The sequence below is a fragment of the Sebastes umbrosus genome, chromosome 16 (genome assembly GCF_015220745.1).
Source record: "Sebastes umbrosus isolate fSebUmb1 chromosome 16, fSebUmb1.pri, whole genome shotgun sequence".
In the NCBI taxonomy this organism is placed as follows: Eukaryota; Metazoa; Chordata; class Actinopteri; order Perciformes; family Sebastidae; genus Sebastes; species Sebastes umbrosus.
This window is the reverse complement of record NC_051284.1, coordinates 13,233,649-13,258,180: the sequence shown is the minus strand read 5'-3', so window position 1 is coordinate 13,258,180 and position 24,532 is coordinate 13,233,649. Positions and strand designations below refer to the sequence as shown.

Here is a 24,532-nt window from a genome sequence, read left to right as displayed (position 1 = left end):
AACTGAGTACCCCTCCGCTCACTCCTCCCTTTCCAAGACTGCGATAACGTGAGCCGCCGAGTGCAAAACCGTGGCAACGCCATTCGCCTCGCTCATCCTTACCATAATAACACTGCTTTAGGAACAACGGATGTCAGACGGTGGCTGGTGGTACCACAGTTTTGCACACTTTGCCTCAAGTTACCACAGTTTCACAAGCGTGTCGGAGAACTACGGTGGCCTTCAGGTAATGTAAAAATGCAAAAAAGACTGTCTCTAGAGCCAGTGTTTGGTTTGTCCGTTCTGCGTTACTGTAGAAACATGATGGTGCAACATATCGGACTCCGTGAAGAGGACACGCTCCCTATGTAGATATGAAGGCTCATTCAACGCTAAAACACAACAGTTCTTAGTTTCAGGTGATTATGCACTAATGAAAACACAGTTATGAATATTATATTCCATTTCTGCTAATAGATCCCGAAATGTTACGCACTGTTCCTTTAAATCTGCATTAACTGCTTTTTTTGTGGCTTTTTGGGTGGAGGGCAGTGAAAACAAGCTGAACAATGACATATTATCATATTTTAAGTTGATATGGCATGATATTTAGCAAACAGTTGCTTATTTACACATCCAGGAGATGCAGAACAACATTAGCATTCATTTGTAAATCATGTTTGTGTCCACCTGGCGAATGGAAGTCACTCTTTATAGCTCTGGTTTTGGTCTCCACTAACTCCTGAGAGAAATATCTGGTGAATGACTAGATATGATCTTGCTGTGCAAAGACTACAGGGCAAAGGAAGCAGCATGTACAGAACAGTATGTACTGTACAGCATGTCCTCAACTAAAGTGTGAGCCCTAAACGTTAAGACTACTATTATGAAAGCAGCTGCCCCAGAAAACACCCTACTTATATTGGTCCAACATGCTCCTTCCATAACCAAAGAAGCATTAATGACATGATTACCACAGTCACCTGTCCTGTCCTGTCCTGTCCTGTCCTGTCTTCCCATCAATACTGATTTAGTATGTAAAGATTGTTTTGCTGCATAAGCAAAACATCTACATATAGCCAGAAAAATGAAAAAGTGCTCCCTGAATCCACAGGGATACTCTGATTAGATGCCCAATCATAAAAACCTGTGCTGACTGCTGCATTTTTACCACACTTGAACCAAGTTAGTCTTAATCAAGTGGGCGATATTCATTAAAAGGTACTTTAAAAACAGATTAAGCGCTCTCAGGTCAGTCTGAGCTCAGATAAGCCAGGTCTTGGACACACAAACGAAGAAGATGCCAGGCTAGCACAGGAGAGGATAGGGGCGATTCGCTGACAGAATGGGGGAAGCAGGGATGGAGGTGTTGTGGGGAAGTGGCTACAAGATAAATGAGATCAACCTAAACACCCGCCCTGGCCTCCTTACTGAGTAGCTCAACTTCTCCCAAAGTGATTCAGGTAAATCTAGCCTCATTTGCAAACTTCACACAACCCAGTTTCAGGGTGAAGTAACAATAGATCTACAGTCAAGTCAAGACTAAAATGACCACTACCGTGCACAGCCGTAGAAATCTGATCATTAAAATCTAAGTCATGTTGAAGTATAAATGCTCCAGGCGAGACTGTGGAAATGCTTCAGTGAAAACAAACAGGAGATGACTTGATTTATGGCGACACACGCCAGTGTGTTGGAATCCAACAACAGTGCTTCCAGATTGTCTCATTGGCCGACCACAGACTCCACAATCGCTTAATTTAGACATCAACTTGAACGCTTTGTTTTATGTTGAGAGATGGAATGAATTTCCATCCATGTCTCACAAGGTCTGCAAATTAGCTCTGGCTAGAAGTCCTATATACCTTGCATCGGTTGCACTTTAATTAAGTGTAACAATGCCTATGTATTGTCCCTGTCAAATTTAGACAATGCGAAGGATACTCAACGCTCCCATAAATGCACTTAAAGGAATAGTTTAACATTTTGGGCAATACATTTCTTTTCTTGCTGAGAGTTTGGTTAGAAGATACTTGATACCACTTTCATATCTGTCCGTTAAAGCGGCTGTAAGCAATATTTTTATATTAACAATCGATCACGTGACTTCTTATATATGAAAGGTATCACTTGAAGTGATGAAGCCACAGAGAATTATTACCTGACTCTGCAGTTTCCCTCAGCTCTACTGCTTGAGTGCAACTTGCAGCTCATTGACAGGCTCTAAAAACTACGGTACCTGCACAGCACCAAACGACAGACAGACAGACAGACACAGTAAGCGAGGAGCATTCAGCGGCTAAAATGACAGATATTTCCCTCATGAGTTTGTTGAAATCAAAACAGAGCTAAAAGGAGTAAATATTGGATTGGCATTCGTCAGGTGGTCAGAAACATGACTCCAAAATGAGCTACTGTTTCTCCGTATCTGCTCGGAGTGTAAATAGTTAGCGAAAACTGTTGATAATATATCAGTGTGTTGTGCACGGCTTGTTTCCGCTTTCACTAAGTGCTAAAAAACTGTTCTGCAGGTTTAAATATAGAGCTACAGCTAGGAGACGGTTAGCTCAGCTTAGCATTAAGACTGGCTGGAAGCAGGGGGAACAGTTAGTCTACCAGCACCTCTTAAAATCCCAGTGAAACGGAAATTAGAGCTTCTTTAGCTTCTGTACTGTATTCCCCAGTTAAATCAAATATTTGAGCGGTTTGAGGGATTTAAATCAAATCCTTAGAATTTGATTGGACCGCTAAAAGGTGGATGGGTTTAAAATGTGACATGATACGGAGCTACCAAAGACCGTCCTTGTCGCTAAAAGTTACAGATTGATTGATGGATGGATGTCATGATATTATTGGTTGAAATTGGTTGGTACTAGCTTACAGAAGAACACGTCATATTTTGTTTTAAAGAAAGAAAAGAGTATTGGATTTTGATATGAAAATATGAAGAAATTGATTTTTTGTAAAAAAGAATTTGCATACTTTGTTAAATAGGCACAATATGAACAGGAATGTGATCTAAAAGGGTTAAAAGGGCATTTTTCCATTCCAACACATCATAAATTGTTATGTCTTGTTCATTATGCTTGCTTGGCAACCTCACAGTGACGAAAAGACTCCAGGAGGTCACTGCGCCACGCCAAGGATAGTCCCCTCATAAAACCACAACTTCTATATTTGACTTTTTATACAGATTACAAAAACAAGATATCATTTGTTCATTATTAAGCTTTAGAGGTGCTTTTGGGCAGATGTTTTTTTTGCTTTTGACAGAGCCAGGCTAGCTGTTTCCCCCTATTTCCACTCTTTATGCGAAGCTACTCTCCTTCATATTCAGCTTCATATGTAATGGACAGAGATAAGAGTGCTATGAAACTCTCAACAAGAAAGTGTTTTTCCCAAAACGACAAACTATTCACACTTTAATATACTACACCTGCACATCATCCCCCTACAAATCTGTATGCAATATAACACATTTTCAGCATGCTCTTTTGGCTGGGGATGCCTCTACACTGACTAGCCTTCCCTCTAGCGGTGTCACTATAGGGAAATCATAATAAAGGGTCTGGTGAGAAGCAATCCAACCCCGCCCTCATCTCTCTGTGTGACTAACAGCTGACCTTTGCTCTCCCCAGCAGCAGGGCTGTAACAGTTGGTGGGGAGGGGACTGCCTGGAGAGAGCAAGGCTTTTAAATGAAGGTCTAGAAGAGCTGGTGGGGATGATGAGTGTCCAGCGCTGTCAGGGTGTCCTCTTACGAGGCAGAGCAGGGAGACAGCTTTACAGCAGCTTGGCCATGCCCTAACGTTTGGTTTATGACCAATAGCGTAATGAGGGAGAGAGCGTAGCTAGATGGTGAGTAGGGATGGATGGCGTCTTGATTTGTCTCCACAGGGAGGGTCAAAAAGGGTTAAAACTGATTGCCCTGAGGAGGTGACCTCATGCTCTGCCATTCCTTCTCAACTTAATTGGAGGAGCTGCTAAAACTGTTGATTGACATGAGCCAAAACAGATGATTTGCAAATAACAATTTGTCAGTTGGCGTATATGAGGAAATCTGTCTTGATTCGCACACTGTAAACACAACAAAGACACAGCGTCACTGTCATTATAGTATGTGGGCATCTACCCTCCAGTGGTCATAATATTGAGTCTCTGACAGGCGAGAGCTGCTGGTCGTATATCACAATCAACCAGCTTCTCACAGGCTGATTGATGTTGCCATTTAAACTGTGCACACTCTAAATCAACCCCATCCCGTGGTCCTGGTTCTGTGCCCCATTACCAGACTAGTTCACCAAGGAAAGGAGGCATCCTATTCAGTCGTCCAGGCCCACTTCTAAATTGCCATCTTGTTTTTGTTTTTTTTCACCTCTCCGCTGTTGATCCCAAAGGTGGGGTGATGCCTTTTCATAAAAAACAGGCAATGAAGACAAAGTACCAGATAGGGAGAACATCCATCACACCTGTCAGGTGTAATTACCATCCAATATGGGGTGAAAGCCTCACCTCCCTCTGTGCACAATACTCCCACAACATACACTCACATACTCTTTGTCAGAGCTGTTGGAGGGCAGGTTGAAAGGAGAGAAGATACTAAATGTCAGGAGTACGTGGATCTTTCATTCCTTCTTCTTACATTCTCCTTTCCCCTGAAAAGCATCTGCGTGTCTCTTACACGTTTAAACACCGTATATGCCCGGTGTCATAGCGAAATAGCGAAATAAATCTCAGACAATACTAATGGATTATGATTAAAAGACAATCAATGTGGAAAAAGCCCATTAGGCTGGCTGTCAACAGGCTTTGCCATGAGAAAACATTAATGTCAGATAAGCAGCAGAGCAACCGGGGCCGGTGAAAGGTTAGAGTATCTCTTCAACAGCCAATCATCATTGAGATATTTCTGCCATCTAGGGATGTCACAAGAACCGATTTTTGCACCAAATTCTGAAAACCAGACAGTACTCGTTTTTCTATAGTACCGCAGATATCGTAAGTATCGTCAGGGCTCGAGACTAACGGCGTCCCGGGGGGGAATAATAAATGTGTTTGGGATGCAGTAAACTCACTATTGACGCACCCTATTTTACCCCTGATAATGCTACATTGCGAACAACAAATCTGTGTTGAAATCGGTAGGATGAGAGCTAATCAATGTTAGCTGTTAGCTTCGTGCAGGACTGTGCTGCTTTCCGGCTGCTAACAGCTAATGTCAACTCGCTCTTTAACCTCCCGTGTTGAAGCTGTTGACGTGCCATTGATTTACTATTCAGGCGAATATCTATTGGGCGAAGGTAAATTCTAACGTTTTCATGATTCATGATGTGTACTTTTTGGCGAGAAACTTGAATAAATCCAGTTATTTGAAGGAGATGTTTTCAAAGCAATATAAAATAGATAATACAGAATTATGACCTGTAACTTCCTCACAAAAAACAGTATGCAAACGTTACTAAAGGAGTGGAAGTACATGGGATTTATTGTTTTACTTTTGTTTTTTACAAAATCGTGGAATTTCAATTACAGAATACAAAATTTCTGTAATTGTGACATCCCTACTGCCTTCTATCACTAACGTGTTGAATAAAAAGGTTGAGGATGTGCTTCATAATTTTCATAATGTGTTACACAAAAATGCAATAAGGTGGCAACCTGCTGATTACAAAAGCAAACAATTAAATTGAACTCAACTACCACAATTAAAACTTTGCACTTATGCGTCAGCAAATGCGTCAGCAGCTACAGCTACCGCTCAGCTGCAATAAAGCTGTAGGCAATTAGAGCCGACGACAGCACTGTTTATGAAACAATCCATCAGACACGTCCAGGGGCGTAATTTCTGGGAATTATCATCTGACGGCAGGCCCACAGAGATGCCATGTCGTCCCGGAACCCTTGGAAGAAAAGCTCATCAAGAAGGCTGCGGCGGATGTGAGCTGTTGTTCCAGCTTTGATGGCGTGCTGAGCTGCCTTTCTGTGCGTCTCCGCTTGGCTTCACTGAATCTTTGCTTGGACCTAAAGAAGGATGAACTAAATGGATGTTTGGTTTCCATGGAGCTCTCTCGCCCTGGGTGAGCGCATCCTTTCATCCGGTGGTGCACTTTTCTGCAAACTGCTTCATGTGAAGTTTGTTGATTATGTTCTGTATATGCATGTGTGTGTGTGTGTGTGAACACAGAGTTGATTATATAACTGCAGGGAAAACAACTCCATCAAATGAAGTAGATGATTTTTGATCAAGGAGTTCAGCAGAGACATCCCACACACAGTAACATGCATCTCTGTGTTGAATGTTTCTCAGATCAGAGAGAATCAAACCGTGCAACAGTGCAGCCTCTGTGCCTACCTTAGCTTCGGATGTGGGCTCCAGGTAACACAGCCGATTGCCCAGCCCCTCAGCAGCCAGGCAGAACTTGCGATTCTCCTTCTGGATGCAGGCCACGCACTGGAGCACCACTTCATCATCCTGTCAAGACAAAACGGACTTCAATCTGTGTGTCTGTGCACATAGACACTGCAAGTGTGTGTCATGTCCCCAGAGAACCCCACTTGACCCACACACATGCCCACACAAATTCATCGATCAGGGGAGAGTCTTATGCCACTTAGGCCTTAAAAGTGTTTTGTCTCTGGTCATTCCCCACCACAGCAGTAGAGGAACAACAGGAGCCTGTTGGACGCAATAACACAACACTCAAAATATATTCATTATACTAGAACCACTGTGTGGTCCTCATAGGGGTGTCACTATTACTTTTTGTGTTTGTTTGATGAGGTACTTTCAGAATGGGAAAAACAATCTGTACAACCACAACAACAACTTGTATAATCAGATGCATAACTTGTACATTTTTTTAAAGCTAGAAATCCTGGCAATTTTGACATAGCTACACTGATGATCTTTATTTTCAAACAAATAGTACATTTGTATAAAGGTGTAAGAAAATATCGATGTGTTTTGTGACACTGTGTTGATTCTCAAAAATACTATAGATTTTTAATTAATAGTTTATATGCAAAGATTAACTCAGTAAATACTTTATTTAATTTGCAAAGATATGCATCATCTCAGTGTATGTGCCCTCTCAAAGTAGTGCTATGATGTTTGATGTTAAAGGGACTGTGTGTGCGGAACCCACTGTTCTGATTGCATAGAAAAGTTAACTTGTTTTACTCAGATTTTATGCATATGATGGTGTTTTCTTTATACTATGACAGTTTTCCTAAAATAATATTTAAAAAAATGGCAATGTATCGCCTTGCTTAGTGTCGCAATATATTGAATCATAACCCCTTTATCATGATACGTATCGTATCGCCAGATTCTTGCCAATACACAGCCCTAATTTTGAGTAGCCTGATTTATAGTTTTGACAAGTGTCTTTTCGGAATTTTTATATGAGTATCAATAAACGGTCACATGTAATATTCAAGTAGTATACCATACTGTACTAAAACTATAACACTAAGCAGTCAAGTGCACACCACAAAGAGTTAATTCTAATAACTAATATATACATTTATTCCCCCTCCCTTTTTCTCTCCCCAGCTAATTGGGAGAATTTCCCGTCTTAATGTGATGATCAAACAGAGACCAACCGTGGTTGATCCCTTTGAGTCGACCCAATCTCCTTTAGGCTGTTTACTCTGTTTTATATGGTACAAATGAGGCAATTGATTGGAACGAACACGTTTAAAAAGAAAATTATGGTCTGAGTGGATTAATTCATTTATGTATGTTAAAGAGAGACATGGTGTGGCTTTGATGCTGCAATTAGTAATATGTATGAAATTATGTGTGCATATAATTGAGCATGTCTATACACATTTTCAAACTTGACAACATAAACATTCTAAATGGTTCCCTTTGTATTTCCTGTTCCAATGTTTGTTAATTCAGTAGCTGACAGGAAGTAAACTTGGACCAAAGCTGTTGCCCTAGCAACAGAGTGGAAATGAAAAGGTCTATATTTGTTATACTTCTGGATATATTTATCTAAGGGTAATTTCACAAGTCATAGTCCGTTTGGCTAGTCTGAATCAAAGTGAAATTGATACTTTTGGTGTGTTTTATAAGATTCGTTCTTCATTCAGTTTCTAAAAATATTTGCTTAGGGATGTATGTCATCTAAAGACCTCCCACTTCTATGCAGAGAATCGCGGACTTTGATATATTTTTCTATCAAAGGTTTTTCATTTCGACTCTGCACTATTTAGCGTATTCTGTGTGTTCTCTTTGGCCCAAATGTCAAGCAAAACATCGGACTTCTGGAGAAGTCCAGGTCCGTCCCCTCCCACTTATGTTAACCTGTCGTTTACCTGTGTCCATCTCAACAAATGCCCGCATGCAGCCTGTGTTTTGGTTCGCTTGGAAACGGTCCACCAGAGCACGAATACTGCTTTCACAACCGTCGCGTGCTGATATTTGCATTAGAGAATTACAGTAAGTGATTATTGGACAAGCCTTTTAAAGACAATATTAGTATCAGCACTAACAGCCATTGATGTAGTGATAATGAAGGACTTCAATGATTAACAACAGGATTATCTTTTGCTTTTCAATAGAAAGGAATCATAAATAAATAAACAATTTAAATCTTTAATGCAGATGAGCCATGTGGGTATTAAGCCAAGTTTTTCTGTCTTTGTGAAGGTGCATTAATTGTAGCAATTATATACGTTAGCAAAGGCAGGTGTAGTAGAGAAAAATCCCCCCAATATGCATCCTTTTGGGAGAACAAAAGCCGAAAAACAAACATCTGATGCAGCTGTTGTGTAAATGGCTTGATTATGTTTATAGTGTTGGCCCTGTAAACGCTGAATTGGACATAGTTACTCTTCTGGATAGCAGAGCAAGTGGAAATCTGCTGATATGGGCTGCTATGGAATGGGGGGAGCTTCTGCACAATGGCCAGCTGCATTATTTAATGTAAGGGGGATTGTGCTGAGAGCAGAGTGCAGCAGTAGTAGTAGTAGTAACAGTAAAGCACTCCATTATAGTGTAGCATGATGCTCGACAGAGAGAGAGAGAGAGAGAGAGAGAGAGAGAGAGAGAGAGAGAGAGAGAGAAATAAAGATGACTAGCATCTACGTGTCACTGAGTGCATGTGCGTGTACACAGCTTTGTTTTTAACATTTGTGTGTTTTGAAGCAAGGCATGAAAATCAATATGACAAGCCTCGGGGCCCTCAAAACGCACGCATGACACTTCTTTTTCCAAGTTGATGCTCACGTGTGCCTCAGATGTGGTCATGGGAGAGATTCTAATTCCAAAGCACATTGTGAGCCTTAGTCTATGAAAATGAAAATAGGGGTGTCCTTCATGATAATACAACTATCTTGTAATGTGATAAAACGTTTGTCTTATGATAATAATGACTCGTGATTAGTAACATGCTGATCTATTTACATCATGACATCAGCAACATGCATGGCTGAAAGATAAGGGTTTTTTCCTCTATTGTTTCCTGTACCACTACAATATACTAGGGCTGCACAATTCATTGAAATTTTATCGAAATCACAATATGGCCTACTGCAATTTTCATTTGTTAAAATCACAATATTTATTAAAGGCGAAATGTGTGCCAAAATACCATTTTAAATTCAATATTGTCGTGCTGCAGAGATGTCCTGGCGTACAAATCATATTCTACAGGCTTAATAAAACATCTTTGTGTGACACAGATCCCTGCAAAAATCACACCATAATCACTTAATGTTTTTCAATGAAAATGAGAATAATGATGTAAAAAAATTTACATTTCACATTAATATCACAAATGATATCGCCATTACAATATGAGTCAAAATAATCGCAATTAGGTATTTTTTCATAATCTTGCAGCCCTACCCTATACTATCGGGGGTATCGTTATTACGAGTTTCCGACTTGTAAAAAGCGTTCACGCTATTTCATGCAACTTCCAAGTCGTAGTTATGACTAGGAAATTAAAATATGATGTTATATTATCAATGCACAGTACTTTAATCCTCGCACGACCAACTCTGTAATCATACAATAGTCTTGATGATGTAAACACTCACAAGTCGATAAAATGGGATTCTTTTTCATGAATATCATTATCACAAAATAGTGTGCAATGTCATAATCTTATTTTTAAGCAACATCGCCATCATCGTCCATCGTTCTAAAATACAGTATGGGATACATACTGTATGTGCAGTAGGAAGCAGATAATTGATATAACTGTAACTTGACTGCTGTAATTGATTGTGTCATTCATGGGACTGTTATGGGAAAGACTTTGGATAATGCTATCAGTCTTGGATCAATATGAAAATGTTATTCAACTCAGATGCAGATTGAAATGAATAGACCTCTATGGTGAATCGACACTCGGCTGGGTTGGAACATGCAATCAGTCTCCCTATTGAGGAAGTGAGCAGAGGGTTTATCTGGGCAATATAAGGACGGTATCGATCCACGCATCACATTCCTGTCTGTCTGAGTGCCAGGACGCACACACACACACACAAGCATCTCTTTAATCAGAGAGGCTAGCTCTCGTGTCTCTGGCTCTGTCTAGCCAATGACTGGCCCTTTCCCCCCATCTCACACTGAAGCACAATTACGTATCATTGTCTCTCTGTGTCTCATCCTCCCTCCGTCACCAACCCCTCTTACTCACTCATCCCCTGCTGCACCTGGCTGCTACAGAGGAGGAGGAGGAGGGGGCACTGGCTGCTATCAATCATTCATAAAGTGAGCCACTAAGTGTTGTCAGTCAGACTGGATGGAAAGAGGATGCTCTCCTCGATTTGGAGATGGGTCAGTTTACAAAATCTGAAGAAAACATCAGACTTTAGGGGATTCTGCTACTTTTGGCTGACTGAATGCACAGATCTCTATGGCAACAATGAGAAAGGTCAAGCAGAGTCAGAGCGCTGTATAGAGAGCCAAAGAGAAACTGGAACTTTCTGGTTCTGTCATTTTGTAATAATGCAAATAATTAAAAAAAATACAGCCCTTCAATATAACCTCTCTCAACACTATGTTGTGTGGTTCACTTTTTCTGTCTATACTGAAACAAGACCAATGCTGTGTCTCAATTTGCGTACTTCCATACTTACACTTGCTATTTTGAGTGAATATGTGCGTTCACACTGAGAAGGACGTCAAAATGCAGTGCACTGTAAGTACCCAGATTTTGTACTCAAAACAGACAAAACGTTGAGCGTGAAACGCCGGACACTTCTCACCCTCAACGGTCGCCATCTTTGCTACGTAGCGAAAGGGGAGGGGCCACCAACCTATTTCAAACTTGTGAAAATGGCGGGCGAGGAGGCTGCAGCGAATGTGATTGAACGGCAAACTAAACAAATTTAAGTTATACATGTGTTTTTTTCAGCAAGTACCACTATACTGTAGTCGGATAGAAGCCATAATTGAGTTAATTTATTCGTCAGAATTGAGTTACTGCCGATACAACGTGATGTCCGTGGCTATCACCAGCTGATCTGGCGAGCTTCTGGAAAATGCACAACAGCCGTGTGCGATTTGAGACAACACTACCCTGTCAAAATTCAGTTCTGAATTCAAGTATCTAAATTGAGACATAGCTTATAGAGTACAGCCACGCTAGCCGTTCTGTGAGGTTGTATAATGTCACAGCGGTGCTTTGACCATTCTAACAAATATTTACCTTGTACACCATCTTACTTTAGCGTGTTACTAAAGTGATTACAATTCATCTACGCCCCTAGTATGGCTATAAAATAAACTCTCAATGAGATTGCATTGAAGTGCAGAAGCTCGTGGAACAACGGCCAGCCCAGTTGTGACGTCAGGGCTTCAGCTCTCTACATATTAAAGAAAACAATAATTCATTCAGCTGTCCTTAAACAATGTGAGGAGTGAGCGGAGTCTCCAAGGGCACCTTGAGATTGAATTTCATCATAACACTCCCCCCTCTCATATAGTACACTCTCACTCTTATTCCTTTGTTCTGTGCAAAGCCAGGCATTTGTCATCTCCACTGTGTGTATGTGTGTGTGTATATGTGTGTGTGCACAACAACAATAGCGTAAAACTCCTATGAGACTTGTGTGAGTAACGCTGAAGCATATCAATGAGTGGGCCGTGATGACAGCTCAGCTCATATTCTTGGTTTCAACCAATCACGCTCTCCTCGTGAGGGAATAATGACATTGGGGGAGATTTCTGCATAGTGACACGTCGGCATACCAAAGGTCTCCTCAACGAGGCTGCAGTGAGCCAATCAACCAATGAAATCAGGCTGAGATGAAAGACACGTTCTCCTGTAACACATTCAAATCCTGAGGGTGTAAACCTGCCAGTGCTGCCCTACAGGCCTGACCTTGTAGTGCTGCTGGTATGGACTTTATTAACTGATAATACTGCTTCTAAATAAATTCTCATTATTGATGATAGTGAGGAGTGATTACAGAGGTAAGAGGCACGTAATGGGTTGTTATGGCTCGTGAAAGCGTACAATTATTTAAAGAGCATCCCTTTTTCTCTCATTCTCTTTTCTCCCCCAGCTCAGTTTTTTATGTAGGTATACTATGCATATATACTTTTTGATTCCAGTCCTCCAGGCAACAAAGATGAGAAGTCCAGAGTTTGTGGAGTGTAACTGATTCTGGTGAAGGCTTCCTCTTAAGTACTGGAATAAGTAGGAGCAGTGTGAACCAAAACGCTCTTGGGAGGAGTTTGAAGTGTCTAAGCCTTTGGTGAGAAGAGATTTCCGCAGGTAGTGCAGTGCAGTGCATGCCATCAGTTCTCTCTTGAAGAGAGACTCTTACCACCTTATCGTGCACTGCGCAGGGCTGCAGTGCTTTGGCAATGTGTTCTCAAGTACATCCTGGAGGCGCAACAATAACTACTGTAAAGCTGGAGTCACAAAATATCTACACACACAAAAACAAGCTGGAGCGAGAGAGGAAAACAGGATTTTTCCTGAGTCTGGGTGTGATGGCGACTGAATTGCGCCGGTATTTCATGTGTTGCTCCAATGCCTCCCCTTAAAGTCTTGTATTACCACTGCTTGCACTATGTTACACCCAGCACTCATGATATTACCATAGCTCATCTTCTTTCATGTGAGATATGCTACCTCATGTTTTAAGCATCAATGCTGCAGAGAAAATAAATACTGCATGATAAGGACTTTGGGAGTTACAGTGTTACAACTCCCATAGGACAGGAGCAACATGACAAGTAGTGTCATCATTAATGTGTCTCCCGTTTAAATCAAATGAAAGGGATTTTGGCTTTTAAGATGCCTTGACACCTGACAGACGGAGCCACAAGCCCTGAATCCATGTCAACATGTTCTGTCACCTCCTTAAAATATGGTGAATAAAGCTTGCACATAAAGCAGAATTGCAAAAAATTGCAATTGTTTATGTGCAGGCTCCGAGTCTTACAAAAATGCATTGGTGCGAAAAACTTTGTAAATATAAAGGAGTTTATAAAGAAAAAGGCAATTACACCTCTCGTTAAGAGGAAATTGCCATTGCTAAGTATGCCCCATCAAAGTAAAGGCTTGTGGTGATAAAATCCAGACTCCACTCCTGCAGCTGCAGCAGCTCTCTGCTCCCTGACTCGCTCTTTGAGGTCAGATTTGCTCTGTCTTGTTCGGCTTGATCCCGTGCCAAAGACTCAAAAGCAAACTGATCCGAGGATGGCACCGAGCGGCCCTCTGGGAGGAGGTTGAAGGGTATGGCAGCACAGAGGAGAAGAGAGGAAAAAGGAAAGTAGCAGGTAGATGCACCGCACACACACACACGCACACACACAGCAGTCCATAGCACTTGCCTCCACTTGCCTTTGTCCCCGTGTGACACCGATCTACAGTGTACTGGCTAATAAGTCTCCATCATCACCAGGGGCCTGCTGCCAGCCAACGCTGTACAGAGGCTGGCTCACACGCCGAGACTTTGTTCTGGACAGATTGATACAGCTGGTCGAGCACTGCAGAACAAAATACAGCTGGGCTGTGGTTGCACCCCCTGCATGCTTTCACTCCCGCCTTGTCTCTCTCCTCTCACTCCCACTCACACAGAGTAGGTACAGAAAAAGTCCAGGTGTTTCCCACCCAGGCCTATTGGAAGTTTATACACAGCAGTAACAGGAGAGGAGAGGACTGCAGTCTATAATGACGCACTATTAGAAACATAGGGGAATTAACCATCTGTTAAAGCCTCCTGGTCATGTTATAGGTGTAGATTATGCATGTTAAATATGATGTAACATTATGCACAGTACATTTTTATTCCTTTTAGGAGGGGCATCATCTACCTCTTGAATCATCAGGATCCAAAAGGATTTAGAACCCTGTCAAACTGCATTATATACAGTAAATTGTGAAGTGAGGTGCATACCATATTCCTTTCCTGCCATCTTTTTCTACGGTATAATGATCCTATGATGTCAGATGATGGATGATGTTAGACTGTACTCTTATGTGGTGCAGTAATGCCTGCATTCATAAAGGATTTGCAGTTCAGTTTAATATATCACTTGGCCCTCTAAACTTATTTTTGGCAGTTATGCTGCAGCTTGTGATGTTACAGTGACTTCCTGTTTACATAGTCGACAGCTTTTGATTGGACGGTGCTACAGGTGTTTCCTTGCAACTAATTAAAACATTACTTAAGTGTTCACTAGCCAGAACTTAAGAAGGACATTACGTACAAACGTACTAATGGATTTGTGAATAGCTGGTCCCTCATACTGTATTAGTTAATGAGGATCAAATCAAGGTCACGTTATTAGCACCAACACTTGGACTGAAACTATTTACAGGACATTAATTGTAGAGTATTTCCTTTTTCCATCTTATTCTATAATGGTCCTCCAGTATCAGAGGAAGCACAAGAAATGTTTCCTCCAGAATATTCTGGTAGATATTACACATTCGCTTTCTGCTGGCTTACTGTTGAAGTGATTCATAGACTTTTATCTTAATGCTCTCTCACACTGTGTGTGTGACACCAGCAGAGATGGAAAGAGCAAAAGAGAAAAAGAGAACGTTGGACTAGAGGAGCGAAGCTTTGTTCTCATGAGTCAGTGTTGCTGTGTAAACGGGAGAGCTAATGCTCATCTTGAGGCAGAGTGCTGAACATGCTGCTGCCCCCAGAGCACAGACAGAGCGATACAGAGAATGAAAGGCAAACAGAGCTATAGAGAGCACCAAGAACTCACACACACACACACACACCATTAATATCCACAGGCCAGAGTGACACTATAAATTAATCTCGACATCTGTTAAAATTTCAGCCTCCTTTAAAGGCTTTGCTAAGGGTGCTGAGGATGACAGTTTTACAGCTTGTTATTGAACAGTGTCAGTGGCCAGTCCCTGGCACTAAATGCATGCAGCTGCATTGTGGACACCACTGGCATAGATACAGAACGTAGTTTGGAGAATCACTAAACACATTTGTCATTTGTACACAGTGGCTGCTGTGCACTACATACCCAATATGTTTACTATTGTTGTACATACTTTTGTGTGAATTAACAGTACTATGTTTCTTTTCGAACGCACTGACTGAGCAGTAATTTACGTCATCACTTCTCGAGAGCCTCCTTGCCGGCTGGAGGCGCGTAACCATGGTAACCCGTTCCAACTTCATGTGACCAAACGATGATTTGTGAGAATCATAAAGTCTGAATTTAGACAGATTTAATTCCTTTAATTTAAAAAATATATTAAATCTAGCAAAGTGAAATCTTATGCTTACACTTAAATTGAAGCGTTATTGACGTTACAGAGCTGTCCGTCATCTTTGTCGTCACTACCATATTGCATTGTAGGATATTTATGCCGCCATAGTGTACAGCTTTAGCATACTGTAATATTTTACCAGAAATAGTATGCATTTGGTTTCATACTAAGGTTTCGGACATACTAAAAAATCTCAAATTGTTTTAGCATACTAAATAGCATGTTAGTATCTAAACGTAAAATCTGCAAATATTGGATCAGGTTTATTTATATATATAATTTGAAATGTCTCGATGGACGTTACAAGCCCACATCAGTAACAGCTCCTGTACAATCTCTCTACTGTACACCAATATCTACAGCAACTCTTAGTATCCACAGCTTTTTGCACTCTGAAAAATAACTTATCTACAATGTTATCTCTCAATTTCAGCTTGGTTTGGGGTAGCTAATTGGCTGAAAAATCCATTGATGCACAGTCGAATTTCTAAGAATAAATAAACAAGAAAATACTACCAAGGCGCAGCAAAATAATCTAATCTGCGGTGGTTCAATAGTCCCATCCATATTTGTTCCTCTCAGGTTGTTTGTGTGCGTGTAACAGTCATCTGGTGCATATTGTGCTTCAGACCGCACTGCCTAATCACTGTAGGCAATCTAATTACACAATCACCATACACTCACACTATACAGCTGTGAACAGCAGCAACCATATGGACAGAGGCAATCCATCTTGGAGATTAGACGGGTATGGCGATCACTGTGAGCCAAATAGCTCGGGGTGAAAAATGACTGCATCTTAAATGGCACAGAACGTTTGAAGCTGCTGTTAGCTTTCCAATGCAACAGTATATTAGAGCGTAGACATAAAAAGAAAAGTTACAGTGTTAGTCCATTAAAAATGAGGGCTGCTGCAGGTCATGTGAGGAGAAAGTTTATAAAACAAGTGTGACGAAGTGAGCCCCGCAGGCAGATCAAATCCCTCCCAGGTCTAGAGGCATTAAGCCGGTCTGCATGCTTCACCAGCGAAGGAGCAGCGGAGGGAGGCTGTAAAGTATTTCATTGCACCTTGCAGCATTGCTTCTCCTCCCTGGCGGTGGCTTTAATGTGAAAGGCTAAGTAAGCATTTTCATCACTTCCTTGCTTTAGGCTTCCACTGTCCATACGGTTGAACAAAAAAAAAGGAAAACATGACAATGGAACATCTCTGTAATGTCTTAAAGTGCTTTGACGTGAGGCAATGCAACGACTACGGAAGAAGATTGGGCTAGTATTGCATTTTTCCCCTGACTACATGACGGCATTGGGGATGCTAAGGGGCAATATGTGACAGCGCTGTAGCTGGGGCTTGCACTGGGGGGAACAAAAGAAACTACTTCTCACTCCCTCTGCTTCCTCCCCACAAAGTAACCTCAGTTACCAAGGGAATTGAGATTTTTTTTCTGTGGCACAGAGAAGGGAAAACAGGCTGCCTCTACTTTCTGACAAACAACGTGTTGTATTTTTAGAGGAAGAGCCTTCTTGGAGCTCCAAAGGGAGCGCAGCACTAACAGGTGCATCTGTAACCATCCTGCGTCCAGGAGGCAAAGCCTGACTCACAATTTCTACTGTGTGACGCTAGAGAGAGAGAGAGACGGAGAGAGAGAGAGAGAGAGAGCGGTGTGGAGATGGAAATTATTGCTCTCAGGTCACGAAAGTGAAAGTACTGTTTGTGTGACCTAGAATATCAAATGGAGCAGTGATTGCAGGTGTTACAGCAATGACACATCCTATGTCATGTCATTTTCATGACATTTTCATGTCAGTTTAATGTCTACTGTAATGTCTCCCTGCCAGTGTTTTAAGCAATCGTTTGACATGTGGGAGAAATACGCTTAACGGTATTTAGTTTCTTGCTGAGAGTCAGATGAGACAATCAATCACCACTCCCATGTCTCCATTCAACATGAAGCTGGAGCCAGGAGATGGTAAGCTTAGTATAAACGAGAAACAGAGGATATAGCTAGCCTTGTTTAATTTGTATCAAAAACGAAGTGTATAAATGACAACAGATTATTTGCCAGGAGCAGTGACTTCCTGGAGTCAAGGCAATCCATAAACTAAACAAACAAGATATATAACGTGTTAATTAGTCCGCTTTAGAGGTGCTAGCTTTACCTTTGCAAAGAGCCAGGCGAGCAGTTCAAGTATTTATGTTAAGCTAAGCTGCGCTGCTAAGCATATTTCTCAAAGCAGGGGGGAAAACAACTAACCTGGCTCTGTCCGAGGTAAATAAAAATCTGCCAAGCACCTCTAAAGCTCTCTAATTAAACCATTATATCTTGTTTTTTTGAATCCATACAAAAACCCAATGTGTAAAATAGACAAATTATGAATTTACAGGGGGTTATGTGCTGGAGCTATTCCTTGGTCTGGCCCGTGAGTTCCTGGAGTCTCAGCAAATGAGGTATAAAATGTTAATTAGTGAGTTTTAGAGAAGTTAGCGGGAGGATTTTTTTCACCTTTGAACAGAGCAAGGCCAGCTGTTTCCCTCTGCTAAGCTAAGAGTGTGTTCCAATCCGCGTACTTCCGTACTTACTTACTGTTTTGAGTGCATAAGTGCGTTCACACTGTGAAGTATGGCAAAATGCAGTACACTCAAAGTACCGGGATGTTGTACTCGAAACGGTCAGATCGTTGAGCATGGAACGCTGGACACTTTCCACACTGAATTGTCGCCATCTTGGCTCCGTAGCGGAAGGGGCGTGACCACGACCACTATTCAAACATACGTAGATAACAGAACAGGAGGACACATCGTAGACGTAGGCGACGACGTTGGAAACATAATTTTCACTCTGCTTTCATTTTTTTCTACAACAAAGCAGGCAGATATTTTGGCGTGTAGCAAGCCGCGGTGAAATGTTGCGATCGTCATTTCTGGTCAGTGCGCTGCAGAGTATGCGATTTGAGACGACCCTAACCCGTTGACATTTACGCACTACTCAAGTAAGTACAGAGCGCACACAGTGCACTACATTGAAGTGTACTTCAGGAAGTACGTGGATTGGAACACACTCTAAGTCTTCACGCTAAGATGCATGTAAGCGAACCATCTGCTAGCTTCAACTTCATATTGAGCATACAGACATAGGAGTAATTCTGATATTCTTATCTAACTCTTGCCAAGAAAGACATGGTTTTATATTCTAACTAGATTATCTGTTCAGAAAACTGGAGATATACATGTTAGAAATGATGTTCTTTTACTCTGTTCTGCAGACACCGAGACAGTGTAACAGGATTACACTTGTTCCCTATATATGCAATAACGGTGATCGCAGTGTCAGCTTCTCCGGGATAAAAATACCCATTGTCCTTTAAGGCCTGACCTGACTAAAATTCTTCAGAGCACTCATCCACATGCTTGCACAGAGGAAAGCTGAGATTGAACTACAGCGGAGACACCGCTGTGTCAAACTCTGTTTGTTCAGGGACTGGTGATGAGGCCCAGGTGAAGAGTTCTGGTGTCAAAGCTAAACCACAGCTGAGACCCGGCGGGGGGAAAAGGATCGCACAAGAGGAGAGAAGGCAGATAGAAGGAGAGAGTGCTGAAATAGTTTGACTTGGTGTCGATCGGCAAATTTAGGGACACATCAACCTGAGCGACATGTCAGGAAAAAGCAGGTGGAAAAACAGACATCTCACCTTATCCGGGCTCAGAGTCAGAAGGCAGCCTCTTGTAAGGCAATTTTTACTGCATCAAATATCAACCTGCAGCACTCTGTCTGATTTGTCATATATTTCAGGAAGAGGCCATTAGGAGCTTGGTGAGGTACTTTTGAAGTGTCAGCTCCTCAGCTATACTGCCACAGAAACACTTCTGTAAGTTGGGAGGGAGTGCTACCGGGGGCTGAGAAAAAAAACTGAGCAATGCTGCAGAGATACTCAGCTCAGTGGGGGAATAAAAAAAAAGCTCCACTATCTCTCTGCATTTCCCTCACCTGCAGGGCTAGACACAGTTTCAAAAAAGCTACGGTATAATGCCATGTTGGCAGGGAATACCCTCGAAAAATTGCAAATTTGTTGGGCACTGATGAGGGTAACGTGGCTTTAATATGAGCTGGCATGCATGTGTCATTATGAGTATCCTCGCTAGTTCATGCAACCCCCCATGAATCTTCAACCCTGCCTGCTGGCAAGGCAGGATAGTGCATTTCTTTATACCACACATCGTTGACTCTGCAGCAACAAGACCCAATAAAGAGGGTGATATCTTCTTGTCTGTGCTGGCGTGGTGCAACGCAGAGGTTGTTAAAGACGTATGAATCTTTTATGAGGTGGGAAACGCCACCGTTGTCAATATCAGATGAAAAGGCCGAGACTTTGGCACCCGCCTGGAGGGGGAACATCACTGGATTTTCTCAACACAGCAATTGTTGTAGCAGCGGATGCACCTATGTGTGAAGATCCTGCAAATTACTCAATTACACAGCCTCAGCGAAGTCAATAAGATGCTTTACTAACATGCACCGGTGGCACTGGGAGTACATCGCCCACAGCATAACAATCCGGGATTACATTTTCAGAAGACTGTGAAGGTTTGCTTAAAAAACTCAACTCAACACTTAACTTTCTCCTACAAAGTGAGCCTCAGCAGCAGCAGATTGCGGCAGTAAACACTCCTCTAAATGGCCTATTAGGGGCACAGTGGGGACACAGAACATTGGACATAATTACGGCAGATACCAGAGCTGCATTATGTAGGAGGAGAATGATTCACAAGCACGACCAAAAGTAGTGAGCGTTTTAATTTTTATACCTGGTAAAATGTTTGAATAACCGACATTGTTTCTGTGGTAACAGGGCTGTCGGTCGCACACGTACTGAAATCATAAAATGTTTCAGTTGCACAACATTTACTGTGAAAGATATGTTCTCAGGAAGTGAACTAATAAATATGATACTTCCTCTTGGTTTGGTTGAAACTGCATCAGCCCCTCATGTTTAGTACATAACTATGTAACTGTGTTCATTTGAGTTCCATCACCAGATGTCTGCTCTACTACACGAGTCTGTCTGTCCACATAAGTAATTACAATAGATCTTCACAGAAAGCTGTACACTGTTTGGTCAATATCTGGCAGAAAGTTTTAAATGAGCCAAACTTTTTCTCGCTGGGTGGATTTAGAGCCAACCCTGCAGCAAATTAAAGGAGGTGATTCTCTGGTTTGTTTTGGGTATAATGGGAGCAAACAGTGACACCTTGGAGGAGGATGTAGTTGATGTGGTTGATTTGCGACTCCTCATCAAATGATTGAGAAAACAAGAGATAAAACTGAGAAAGCCTGACAACACCAGTAGTAATAATGGGTTTCAGAGCGCAATGCTGCCATTGTCGCGTTGTGTCTGAAAGAGTCTTCAGTGAATGAGAGACAGGGAGAACAATAGCAGTACTAAAAGAATGAATAACTCAAGCAGGGGCAGACAATTTTACGCCAGAGGGGCGAACTATTCTGTATTCTTTCCTGAGAATTAAAAGTAAAATTAAAATATTTAAGTCACCAGAATGCAGGAAACAAAGTCTCTGAAACTCACATTTTTGTCTACAACAGCGCCCCTAAAGCTCACTTAGTAACATTTTACATGTATATATTTTTTAACATTTTGACAGAGGCCATTTCCCCTTGCTTCCAGGCTTTATGCTAACCTAAGCTAGCTACATATCAATGTGTCCTTTAAGGTCAGGGCAGGTAATTTGATCAAAGGATGTGACATCACTCAGGTAAACCATTTGCAGTATTTTGAAATAGGGATGATGCACCGATACCAGATTGGATAACGGGCCGATATTGACTCAATTAGCTGGATCTGGTATCTGTGACAATGGAGCCGATCTATTCAATTTAATTCTATGTATATATACTATATACATTATAGACTTGAATTTAAATTGTTGTTGCAATAAAAACGTTTACACTTGAATTGTAATTCCTGTTAATTTTAAAGATTTTTTAGCAAGTTGCTGGTGTACAATTTATTATTTTTTATAATAAAAAATAATGCAGTAAATTTCAATCTATGTATTTATTTTGTTACCTTGTTATTTTGTTTTACAAAGTTAGGAAAACAACGTTTAAGTCAAGGCTGATGTTGTCTTACACATAAAAAGAATGATCCCTGTCACTTCCACACAGTGAGGCATGCAGCTTATTAATTAAACACTGGTATCGGATTGATACTCAGTATCGGCCGATACCAAAGCCCAGGTATCGCTATTGGTATCTGGACTGAAAAAGATCGGTACATCCCTATTTTGAAAGTAAAACTAAGTCAACAGCCAGGGCAGTGCTACCATGGATGTATTAAGAGAACTGGACACAGCGTTGGAGACAGACCCCGTTCATTCACATGAAGCCTAAATGGCTCGACTTCTGTCTGGAAAAGTACCCGGATCTTGGGCACATGGGACATGCGCAGTAGCGTCCGCTCGGTCACATGACTCGGTCACGAGGTCCCAACGTCACGCCGTCGCCACGGCTTGCTCTCCTGCCTCGGTCTGGGTCTCACTAACATGAACGGAGGAAGGGAAATAACTCTGGATTCAGCTATTAGTGCGTTTTACAACTTTAAAAACTACATTTTTTTAAATAAGGGCTATTAGAGTGTTCGTACTGGAAAGTTGATTCACCTCAAAATAAATTATCCGCTGAGTTACAGACGTCTCTTTCCCAATGTAAGTCTATGGGGAAAAGTATTTTTGGGCCCAATGCATCACGTGACTGACACGGAAGTTGCAGTAACGCCGTTTGGCCACTACGAAAGTCGGGATCAACGACCGGCGCACATCCTGGGTGCTTGAGTGCTACGTATTATGAATGTACCTGCACTCATCTGCTCTGAGTCATAGCGAAAAAAGAGATTATTTTAGAGGGAAAGGTGAGAAAACAAAAAAACAGTAAAAAATTTGGAGGGAACATATGTTCTACTACCAGTGACTAACGGATATCCACAGCCTTTTGGAGTACAGCATATTCAGAAATACATGAACGTGTGAGCCAACATTAACTGCCAAGAAGTGATGGCAAAGAGAAGCAGAGAAGCAGAGAAGCAGAGACGGCCCTGCTAGCTATGGAGGAGGCAGCAGCTAACAACAGGTTAACAGTGGCTGCTGCAAGTGGAGCCTGTGGCAAATGCACACATGGTATTTTTGAGGTAAAATTTAAACGAGATGGCAAGAGGTGAAAGGAAACAGAGAACAGCACCAAAGCTTTGAACCAAACAGCGGTAGTGCTAATGTACTGCAGGATACATAGAGCTAACCGGCTAACACAGCGTCTTCTAAGTAGATGTGTTAGATATTGTGCTCAACATATGCTTCAAACATTAATTTGGCTAGCGTGATGTTACACAGATTTCCTAATATAGCCTCCATTTCCAACAAGATGAGCAGCCCTGTTTGAAAGTAATGTAGTGGTGTGCAACAATGTTATGTTTGCATGTTTCCTGTATGCTGTCGGTGGAGCTTCTAGGATTAATTACACTGCATTGTTGTTGGTCCAAAGCAGCCAACCGTGGATATCAGGAGGTGGCCAAAGCACAAAAGGAGCTACAAAGAACCAAAAGGGCTATGACTCATCGACATCGGTGCTCTTTGTAAAGATAAGGGAGAAAAAACATTTTGCCTCTGAATAAAGTGACCTGTGCCAGGAAAGGATTGGTCTGTGTACAATAGCTATTGTGTCCCTGGTGGGAATCACAATTAACTTATTGTACATAAAGGGGTATCAAATAAGTGGTTGTTGTTATTCATTCACTTGAACAAGTATGTCAGTCCAGTCCAATCACTTGTCAGGAAGCCTTTCTTTATGCAAATGCTGACATGTAATTATTAAACTTTCATGAGTTTTGATGAGGCGTGAAAGTTTGTCAGGCATAGATTTGCATACGATTTTGAAAAGTAGTAAATGTGTCTTATTTTAACTTTTTATTTCTGATTACAGACAGACTTGAACTGTTAATATAGTTCACTTCAGTAAATCTGGTTATTGTTTTCATTCAGATTCTAACTAGATATACACACTATAGCGTGAGGGATGAACTCATTCAAGTCTTTCTCAAAAGTGGCTTGACACTGATCATCACTGAAGCATTGCACAGTTGAGGTGTAATACTTTAATAGTTGGGGTTTAACATCTTTTAATAATTAAATAATGTTGATGCTGGGTACATGAAAAATAACATATTGATGTTGTATATGAGGACATTTTTGTATATGATGAAGTATTCCCACATACAAGAAATAGAGTTTTCTGCATTGTTTAGTATAAGTTTATGCATGACACCTCTGAATTAATTTATCTTTGGTTGTTTGTCGTTTTATTTTTTTGTTCATGATTTGCTTACTTACCTAGGGAAACTGTCTTGGGTCAAGGAATATATTCAACGCTAATAACACGTTAATGTAAATTAATTTTAACACCACTAATTTCTTTAACGCATTCACACAACTTGCAATTTTTAGGTTGTACCAACCATGCCATACTAGTTTGTCACAAAGGAAGCTAAATAACGCTCCAAACTTAGACTAATTTTGGCAAGGAAAAACTTTAGCATTTTCAAAAGGGTCCCTTGATCTCAGACCTCAAGATATGTGAATGAGAATGGGTTCTATGGGTACCCACGAGTCTCCCCATTACAGACATGCCCACTTTATGATAATCACATGCAGTTTTGGGCAAGTCATAGTCAAGTCAGCACACTGACACACTGACAGCTGATGTTGCCTGTTGGTATGTTATGATTTGAGCATATTTTTTCATGCTAAATGCAGTACCTGTGAGGGTCTCTG

General features: G+C 41.4%; 1 protein-coding gene across 18 annotated transcripts in view; it reads right to left on the bottom strand.

Annotated features, from left to right (window-relative positions):
• The window catches only part of LOC119474286 (ryanodine receptor 3-like), a 121,582-nt gene that overhangs the window by 91,365 nt on the left and 5,685 nt on the right, over positions 1 to 24,532 (bottom strand). For all 18 annotated transcript variants that reach the window (XM_037746204.1, XM_037746211.1, XM_037746206.1 and 15 more), the window contains exon 2: positions 6,330 to 6,449. In XM_037746204.1, the coding sequence (XP_037602132.1) occupies positions 6,330 to 6,449 (120 nt within the window). The remainder of the gene's footprint in view (positions 1 to 6,329; positions 6,450 to 24,532) is intronic.